This window comes from Helianthus annuus, chromosome 2 (genome assembly GCF_002127325.2).
Source record: "Helianthus annuus cultivar XRQ/B chromosome 2, HanXRQr2.0-SUNRISE, whole genome shotgun sequence".
Lineage (NCBI taxonomy): Eukaryota > Viridiplantae > Streptophyta > Magnoliopsida > Asterales > Asteraceae > Helianthus > Helianthus annuus.
In genome coordinates this window covers 168,643,152-168,653,125 of record NC_035434.2, presented here as the reverse complement: position 1 = coordinate 168,653,125, position 9,974 = coordinate 168,643,152, and the positions used below count along the sequence as shown (strand labels likewise).

Genomic DNA, 9,974 nt, shown 5'->3' with positions numbered 1-9,974 from the left:
CCTTTCTGCTTTCTTTTAATCCACATGATTGTTTTCGGTGAATGTATCCTTTCCCATCACCTTCATGGCGAATATCACATCCCCGATCACACCTTGTACCAAAATAAAAGAAACGGATTTGGATCAAATTGGTTTCTAAACACCAAAATAAACAAAATGACCGAATTGCCCTTCTCTTTAACAGAAAAAAATGGATGAATTTAACCCAGTGGACTAAAATGGCAACGGTGAAACATTTTTGCACCCACAAAACCACAGGAACTAAAATGGCATTTAACTCTAAAAAAATTAATGCCTAATTAAGCACACAAACCTCTATCTCTATCCCCAAGTAGATAGATATTTTTTTCGTTGTTGATGTTAGTTATTTTAGCTCTGTAAATGATGCCAGTCTAATTGGTTGATGAACCCTGGTTTTTACCCATGGTACCCGAGTTCGATCCCCACTTGAGGCGGTTTATTCCCCTCTGTGGCGGCTCTCAACTTGTCAAGCCTTGATTCAGGGCGAGGTACTTGTGGGGTTTTTTCCCTAGACGCCGGTCACTCTCTGATGTCAGCTGAGGCACGGTTAAGACACTCACGTCTGGCCGAAGAGGGGCGACGGGCCTCCCCAATGAGGGGGTGTGTGAGGTGTCTCGCACCCGAAAAATTGTGACACCTTTTTTATTAAAAAAAAAAAAAAAAAAAAAAAAAAAAAAAAAAAAAAAAAACTATTTTAGCTCTGTGAAGTATTCACCCGCCAAATGTCAACTACCTTTCAAACATGGAGATCCCTTTATCTCTATCCCCAAACCTCCAAAAACCTCCTCATCTTATACCAACACAAACCCAGGAATCAAACCACTTTAACTCGCTAATCAAGCACCACACTAAGCTAAAAGATGATCACGCCATACTCGATACATATACCCGGATGGAATCTTCGGGTTTTTTACCCGATAACACCACTTTGCCTCTGCTTCTCAAAGCGTGTGGCCGGTTACAGGCCGTTGAGAGAGGCAAGAAGCTGCACAATGCTGTTTTGCACACGGGTTTGGTTTCGGATATCCGTGTTCAAACAGCTCTTGTGGATTTTTACGCGAAATGCGGGATGTTGGTTAACGCACGTAAGGTGTTTGATGAAATGTCTGAGAGAGATATCGTTTCATGGAATGCTATGATTTCTGGGTATGTTGGTTGCTTGGAGTATCGACAAGCTCTGGGTTTGTTTTCGCGGATGCAAAATGGGAATTTGAAAGCGAATTCGGTTACGGTTGTTGAGCTGCTTAGGGCGTGTGGGGAGCTTTTGGAGTTGAGGCTTGGGAAGGCAATACATGGGTATTGCTTGAGGCATGGTTTGTTTAATTCAAATCCTCATGTGGATAATTCGTTAATCGGGTTTTATTTAAAATTCGACCCGTCAATTGCAGCTCTTGTTTTCGAAAAACTGGATGCAAGAAACACTGTAAGTTGGAACACTATGATAACCGGCTACGTTAACCACGGGGATTACTTGAAATCTATACAGCTTTTTATCTCAATGTTTACAGAAGGATTTAAATGCGATTCTGTCACGATGTTAGTTGCGATACAGGCGTGTGCTGAGTACGGAAATCTTGAACTCGGAACGCAAGTTCATCAACTAGTTATCAAATTCGGTTATAGCAATATCCGTATAACTACCGCGTTGATGAATATGTACAACAATTTTGCAGATTTAAGATCTTCATACGAGCTATTTAACTCGATCCCAACGAAAGATGTCGTGTTATGGAACTCTATCTTATCTTGCTCTATAGAAAGCGGGCTTATCGATGAATCAATACGTTTATTAACCGATATGCAGTTAGATGAAATTCGGATGAACGAAAGAACTTTGGTCATCTTACTGCCGTTATGTGCTCATCTTTCTAACGGTTTAGTAAACGGTAAAAGCTTACACGCGTATGCGTTTAAGATCGGTAAGGAAAAAAACGCGCATGTTACAAATAGTTTGGTAAATATGTACGCGTTGTTGAATCGCGTTGAAGATGCCACAAGGATTTTCACACGGATGAAGGTTTTGGATGTAATATCTTACAATGTTTTCATCTCTGGTTTGATCCGTAATAGTTTAAAGGTTGAAGCTTGTGAAGTTTTCGTTCAAATGCTCGAGAAAGTTAAACCGAATTCTCAAACGTTAACTTTAATTCTTGCGGCTTTTGATAGCGGAGAGTTTTTGAACGTTGGAAGATCAATCCATGGTTATGTGATGAAATCTGGGGTCCAGATTGATGCGTCTTTGAACACTGCGTTGACCGAAATGTACATAAATTGCGAAGATGAAGAAACTGGTACGGGTTTGTTTGAGAACTATCGCGATAAAGATTCAGTTTCGTGGAACTCGTTACTGTCAACTTATATTAAAAACAATCAAGAACACAAAGCGTTAATTCTTTTCGACCGCATGATCTCGAACGTGAAACCGACACTTGTCACGATAATAAACGTTCTCTCGTTGTATACGCATCTTTCAAATCTCCCTCAAGGTCGATGCTTACATGCGTACACGTTAAGACGGTTTTCATCGCTGGAACGTGAACTATCTCTTGCGAATGCGTTCATAACGATGTATGCAAGATGTGGAAGTTTGGAATATGCGGAAAAAATATTTAATCGTTTACGCGAAAAAGATATCGTTTCGTGGAACGCGATGATTGCGGGTTATGGAATGCACGGATGTGGGGATGATGCGATGTTGACTTTCTCGAAAATGGTCAACGAAGGGGCTAAACCGACTCAGGTGACATTTGTTTCCGCTTTATCGGCTTGTAGCCATTCGGGTATGATTCGTAAAGGTTTAATCCTTTTTCAGTCAATGGTTCAAGATTTTGGCATAACCCCTGAACTTGTACACTATGCGTGTTTGGTTGATATTCTTGCGCGTGGTGGGTTATTGAACGAAGCGAAAAATGTTATCGACACTATGCCTATGGCGCCAGACGCGTCCATTTGGCGAGCTTTGATTGGTGCGTGTCGAATCTATTCGGATACCCACATGGCTAAAAGTGCTTTTGAACATCTTATCGAGTTAGAACCAACAAATGCCGGGAATTACGTGTTATTATCGAATATTTACGCAGCTAACGGTCTTTGGTCCGAGGTGAAAAACTTGCGATTAATTGTCAAAAACAAGCGTTTAAAGAAACCAGCCGGTCGAAGTTGGATTGTCATCAAAAGTAAGGTTCATTTCTTTGCGGCGGGAGATAAAACACACCCACAATCCGAAACGATTTACAAAAGGTTGACTTTTTTGTTGACTTCCATTACCGAAATGGGGTATGTTCCCGATTTGAGTTGGGTTCTTCACGATGAAGATGATGAGAGAAAATTGGCGAGGCTTTCGAGTCATAGCGAGAAACTAGCTATCGCGTTTGGATTAATTAGTGTTAACGGTGGCTCGCCGATCTTGATTACCAAGAACTTAAGGATTTGTGGTGATTGTCATGAGTTTAGTAAATATGTTTCAAAGCTTACAAAGAGGACCATAATTGTTAGGGATGCTAGTCGTTATCACCATTTTGTAGATGGATCTTGCTCTTGTAAGGACTATTGGTGAGAGATTTGGTGCTACTTAAAGTCTTTTGTAACTCACTTGTTAATTTTTTGTTTATAACTAAGGATACATATATTTATATAAGAGTTAATTACTGTTTTCGTTCTTTCGGTTTGTCAAAAATCACTATTTCAGTCCATTAGTTTAAAAATTATGATTTCAGTCCCTGTGGTTTCATTTTCGTAACCATTTCAGTCCATGTGATTTCACTTTCGTAACCATTTCAATCCATTTATTCTGATAGTATAGGGACTGAAATGGTTACGAAAGTGAAACCACAGGGACTGAAATCGCAATATTTAAACTAATGGACTGAAATAGTGATTTTTGACAAACCACAGGGACGATAACAGTAATTAACTCTTTATATAATGTGTACACATGTGTTTATGTAATTCACTTGTTAAATTTATGTTTATAATTAAGGATACATGTGTTTAGTGCTACTAAAACTCTTTTGTAATTCACTTGTTAGCAAGCTTTAACATAATTATAAAAATAGTATCATTACTAAAGTTCATCTCTATACACTTGTATGAATTAAAATTACATTTTTTAACACCACCAAATATAAACTTGTTTGGTTGTGAAGGATAAAACTTGCTACAAATTTTTTCTATGTAAAAAAAAAAAACTTAAATTTGAATTTCATCAAACGAACACGAACAAGACCTTGTTTGTGTTTGTTTGTTAAGGATATATTCACGAATTGTTCATGACACTTAACGTACAACATTTTCTATTCATGTTCGTTCATTAAAGAAATGAATGTCTTCGTGCTCATTTGTTAATTTTAGGTAACGAATGTTTATGCGTTCATTGACACAACCCAACATGGACTTTTATAAACACAAATGAAAACAAACGAACATAACCAAGCGTTCATAAACAAAATATATAATATATTAATACTTCTTAAATATTTTATTTATCGGAATTTTGAAGTATTATTCCATATATAACTTTGCAACTTTATTGTGCATCATCACTTGTACATTGTGTTTTGGGTGTTTTTCAAAAAAAAAAGTTTATTTTTTTTAACCCAGTGTTTTGGGTGTTTTTCAAAAAAAAAGTTTATTTTTTATTTTTAACCCAAACGTTTTTACCTTTTACAATTTTAACCCTACATAATTTTTTTAACTTTAACCCGAAACGTTTCATTATTTGCAATTTAACTTAACAACTTTTGTCACTTATACTTTTCATCTTTCACAAATTTTCGTTTTACGTATAGTTCTAAATTTTTCGAGTTAATATGACGCAACGTGCATGTGTGGTTCAACGTTTTTACCTCTATTTTTCCATGTTTAACAGGTTCGTCGCAACACGCATATCCTAGGTCGAGTCAGTGTTGGTGGTCGACAACGGTTATGTGACATTAGTACTATTTGACACCGTTTTACGCCCCGCCGCAACGCGGGGTGTGCTTTGGGGGGTTTTCTAAGAAAAAATGGTTATGCATATGGTTGTCGTAACGTTGGCTTTGGGGGTTTTCCAAAAAAAAATTGATTTTTTTTTACTTTTCACCCAAAAGTATTTCATAAATTACTTTTAATTCAAAACTATTTTTTTTTTACTTTTAACCCAAAATTTTTTATCTTTCGCAATCTATCCTCATAACTTTTTTTACTTTCAACTTTGGTCCTTTATAGTTTTCATTTTCCGCAAATTTTTCGTTTTATGCTTGGTTCTAAATTTTGTGACTTAACACATCGCAACGTGCGTCTTTGGTTTAACGTTTTTACGTTTCGTTCAAAATTTTGCGAGTTAGCACAACGCAACGTGCGTGTGTGGGTGAACGTTTTTACATCGTCTATTTTCCCCGTTTGACAGGTTTAACATAACGTGCGGGTCCTAGATTGACTTAGTTATAACTAAAGAATCCCCGCCGCATTGCGGCGGGTCGCAATCCTAGTTTAAATAAAATATAAAAAGTAAAAACACTAATGAACTATCAAACACAAACAAGCAAAAAAAAAAAAACAAGATACCGAACATTCATGAACAGAAAATGAAAGAGCGTTGCCTCTGTTCATGTTCGTTCATTTATTTAACATTTAACGAACAAATAGAAACAAACTTCCAGCCAAACAGTTCACGAACTGTTCGCTGAACGTTCGGTTCGTTTGCAGCTATATGCACATCTAATATGTTACGCGTTAATTAAACAACGCACACGATCTCATAATTATCATTCTTTTTTAACTATGGCGCGTAAATATCAAACTTTCAAATGAGAAACTAATAACATATGAAGCATCAAACCAATCTAAAAACAATTATATATATGCACAATGTCATATACATATAAGGAGATTTCCCTATAATTCTTCTTCATTCTACCTAAACAAGATCGAAACAACAACAATAAACCTTCAACTCCTCAATCATAGTTCTCCCAATTGGCGTCGTCAGAAGGCCATATCACCGTCTCCATGAGGCGCTCACGCATCAACGCCAAATTCTGGTCCGATAGATCTTTATACATGGCGGCATGATCCACTTTCTAATGTTTTAAACACCCACAATTATGATTTTTTAGAAATAAAAAGAACTTAAAAGACAACACTAAATTATTAATAATTTGATACCTTAATCCACCTTCCATAGAGGTGAAGACGGGTCACCATTACTCTTTCTGCAAGCTCATGTTTCTCCTGCGGTAACAATTTACACCAATAAAACAAGACGGTTTTCCTTGACGTAACAATTTTAACCAATTAATATTTAAGGGGTTAAATGGATTGAAAGCTATGCAGTTAATATCGCTGATATATTGGTTAAACCGATTAAAACAAGACGGTTTTCCTTAAGCTGGCGGTTTAAACCAATTAATATTAAAGGTCAATTCAGTATATATTTTATTGATAACGGGTCAAAACAAATTGAAAGTTAGCATAATATGCTATGCAGTCGGTCAAGAACCGATATTTGAGATATAGGTTATCGCGGTGGGATATCAGTAATTTTTATATGATGCAAAATTTATATATCAGTAATTCATTATACTCTCCTAGCGTTAACAAATTAATCTTTTACAGCTTGCAAAACACTGACAATTGTAGCAAGTAGAAACCAACTGACTTACACTTAAAACACTAACATTTAAGACTAACAATTAACAATTAAGACTTAAAACACTAATAGCAGCAATAAAAAGAAAGACGAATGGTAGAACTAAGAAGAAAGGTACTGATATCAAGAAAATCAGTGATATATCGATCAAATATCGGCCAAACGTTGGTCAAATATCAGTCAATATCGCCAATAATATCGGTACCGATATTTGACACCGATATATTACATGTGACCGATAACCGATATATAGGGGTGTAAACAAGCCCAGAGGCTCGAGAGCTACTCGTGATCGGCTCAGTTAAAAGCTCGAACGAGTCGAGCTTTAACGAGCCCGAGCCCGAGCTCGAGCTTGAAATAGAGGTCGTTTAGTTATCGAGCCCGAGCTCGAGCCTGAAAGTTATCGAGCTCGAGCCTGAAATACGAAGCTCGTTTAGGCTCGCGAGCCTAAACGAGCCCAAACAAAATATTATTTTTTATATATAATATAGTATAATAATAATGCCGATAACATTGGCGAGCCGAACTCGAGCCGAGCTTTTGGATCATTTGAGCAATGTTGACGCAAGCTCGAGCCGAGCTTTTAACTCGTATGAGGTTGTTCTCTAAATAGCTCGAGCCGAGCTCGAGCTTAGGATTTTACTAGCAAGCCAAGCTCGAGCTCAAATATGTAGGTTCGAACCGAGCAGAGCTCGAGCTCGAGCTTCATCAAAACATGACGAGCCGAGCTCGAGCCTAGTCGAGCTCGGCCCGGCTCGTTTACACCCCTACCGATATATCACCTATTTAACTGCATAGATAAGATTTCTTTTTGACCATATACCTTTTGGAGGACACGAAGAAAGCGCTTTCCATCGTTCGGTTTGTTCGTCACCACGAAACTGTTAACGAGAGAGCAGAAATTCAGTTTCACAAAACCGCAAACAACATGAGATATGGAAGAAAGATGTAAGTAGACTTACTCATAAAACCAACGGTATTCCGTTGGGTTCATCTCATAAAGTTGGTTCATAACAGTCCTCACGGCTTTGTAAGTGAATAGATTAAAGAGTTGCTGCGAACACAATAGTTTTTCGGTCATATATCTTATGGGTGTCAACAAGTTGAGTCGGGTGAAACATACACGACGCCTAACATTATTTAATATCACATAAATACTCTTATGGGCCCACATCTTTAGTTATGCCCGTGTAAGCAACGACTAAGAAAATGACAGAACACTTTTGCTTGTTTGTTATCACTTATGCTTCTTGAAACAAACTTATAGTAGATTTCTTACAGAAAAACAACGGGGTGTTTGGCGACGTGCCTTAAAAGTGATTCTGTCATATCGAATAATCAAAATATAATGGGAAATTGCAATAGAACGGGTTGTAGAACATAGTGTATGGGCGGCTTTGAATAGATTTTCGTAATTGAAGCTGTAAATGTAATAATCACATAATCAAATGCTGAAGAACTAAAAGGCAAATTCTAGCTGTTGGAGCTAATAAAATAGTAAATAAAATGACCAAATGTGATAGTTTCACTCAGTGTTGTAAACATCGGTATTAATCGGCGCCTAGGCGCTAGTCGCGCGTTGACTGATTAATTTTGAGCTAGTCAGACCATTGGTCGGTAGTCGGTCCAAGTCGGTTCAAGGCGGCCCAAGTCGGCCAAATCGTTTCTAGTCGGCCCACTTTTTTCTAGTTTAAATCTGGCCCAAACAAATTTTTTTAACCATTAAATACATTGATATTAATGTATGTGTATATATATAAATTTAAAAATTATATATATAAATTCCGATCCGATTAATCCTGATTAATCCCTAGCCAGTACTCCACTGCCCGACTAGCGCCTAGCGATCTCTACAACACTGGTTTCACTAAAGTTAGAATAAAAGTGTATTGAAGTACATTGGCGGAGCATGAATGAGAGGGGGGGGGGGGGGGGGGTCTTAAAGCCAAAATCTATTATTTATCTAACCAAAAGCATACTATACTTATCTAACATAAAAGCTAATCACGGCGAGTCACAATAATCACTTTTAAAACACAAATAGTAAACTTTATAAGACTTTTTCAAAGGGTTAATGCATCTTGGCTTGAAATTTATAAATATATTCTACAAATCAGAATTACAGAGCTAATGTAGATAATCATGGCACATAAATAAACAAATCTTTATAATTGAGTAAAGATTTAGCAAGTGCTTACTGCTTGAACATCACGAAAAGTGTCATCATACTGACCACCAAGTTCATTAACAACCACAAGACCTTTAGACTTCCTCTGCACCTTATAACAAGGTATTCTCACAGAGTAATTTGACTGAACAAAAGAGCTTCTTAACTCCAAAGAACCAGGAACAAACAACTGCTTTTTACCAACAGATTTATGCCCATTTTGAGTATAATAATTCACATGACCTTTTGAACTCAGTGAATCCACACACAAACATGGTGAAGTATGTGAATCAATAACTGATGAACCCACCACAGATATACCCCCCACCATTCTTCACAATTTCAGCCCCAAAACAAGCTTCTTGATGGTAAAAATTCAAACTTTTTGCCCAAATCTAATGAAGGAAGAATCTTTATGAAGATTTAAGAGATACCCAGATGAAAAGTTTTGAGATTTTTTTGTGGGTGTGTGTAAAGTTTGGAAATTTATGACTAAAAACCAAGATTTGATGATTTGGGTGAAGAAATGGGTGGGTACAAAGGGATAAAGAGTTGAACAAATGTGAAGGAAAACAAGTAGTTTTTGAAGAGAGTTTGTGGGTAGTAGAAGCTATGACCAGAAATAAACATGAGGTCTGAAATCCTCCAACCCATTTAGGGTTTATTTTGGGGATGTTTGAATCTTCAAATCAAAAGTGGGAATTTTGTGTCTTGACAATAAACGTGTATGGTCAGTTTGTAATGTGGACAAGTGTAGGGTCTCTTGTGTATCAAGCATGTGTAGTGTTTTAAGTTTTAAGTTTTAGAATAAACTGCGAAAATAGTCCCTGAAGTTTGATCACTTTTGTCACTTCAGTTCAAAATTCAAATCTTTAGAATCTGGATCCCTATGGTTTCATTTTTGTTGTTATTTTCATCCAAAATCAAAATCTGATCATATTTTTCAGTTAAATCCAGCTTTTTTGTTTTTTTTTCCTCCCTTTTAAAGAAGGGCAAAATGGTCTTTTAATGTTTTAGTACAACAAATTAAAAAATATGACCATTTTGCCCTTCATTAAAAGGAGGAAAAAGATATAAAAAAAATTGGATTTTAACTCAAAAATCTGACCAGATTTTGCTTTTGGATGAAAATTGCAACAAAATTGAAACCACATGGAC

General features: G+C 36.8%; 2 protein-coding genes across 2 annotated transcripts; one reads left to right on the top strand and one right to left on the bottom strand.

The window, feature by feature from the left end:
* Positions 1-732: 732 nt before the first annotated feature.
* On the top strand, positions 733-3,612 carry LOC110927108 (pentatricopeptide repeat-containing protein At2g01510, mitochondrial). Its single transcript, XM_022170712.2, has one exon. The coding sequence runs from the start codon at positions 764-766 to the stop codon at positions 3,575-3,577; it is 2,814 nt and encodes a 937-aa protein (XP_022026404.1). The 5' UTR covers positions 733-763; the 3' UTR covers positions 3,578-3,612.
* A 2,214-nt stretch (positions 3,613-5,826) lies between these two features.
* On the bottom strand, positions 5,827-9,475 carry LOC110927109 (chaperonin-like RbcX protein 2, chloroplastic). The gene is made up of 5 exons (XM_022170713.2): positions 8,848-9,475; positions 7,612-7,703; positions 7,473-7,530; positions 6,166-6,231; positions 5,827-6,080 (listed from the first exon to the last, which is right to left on the bottom strand). The coding sequence occupies exons 1-5, from the start codon at positions 9,145-9,147 to the stop codon at positions 5,958-5,960; spliced, it is 639 nt and encodes a 212-aa protein (XP_022026405.1). The 5' UTR covers positions 9,148-9,475; the 3' UTR covers positions 5,827-5,957.
* Positions 9,476-9,974: the final 499 nt, after the last annotated feature.

Coding starts and splice junctions, on each gene's coding strand:
- LOC110927108 (XM_022170712.2), top strand. CDS start 764: ATGGAGATCCCTTTATCTCTATCCCCAAACCTCCAAAAACCTCCTCAT.
- LOC110927109 (XM_022170713.2), bottom strand. CDS start 9,147: ATGGTGGGGGGTATATCTGTGGTGGGTTCATCAGTTATTGATTCACAT. Junction 7,704..8,847: donor CTTTTCGTGATGTTCAAGCA/GTAAGCACTTGC, acceptor TTGTGTTCGCAG/CAACTCTTTAATCTATTCAC. Junction 6,081..6,165: donor TCTATGGAAGGTGGATTAAG/GTATCAAATTAT, acceptor TTAAAACATTAG/AAAGTGGATCATGCCGCCAT.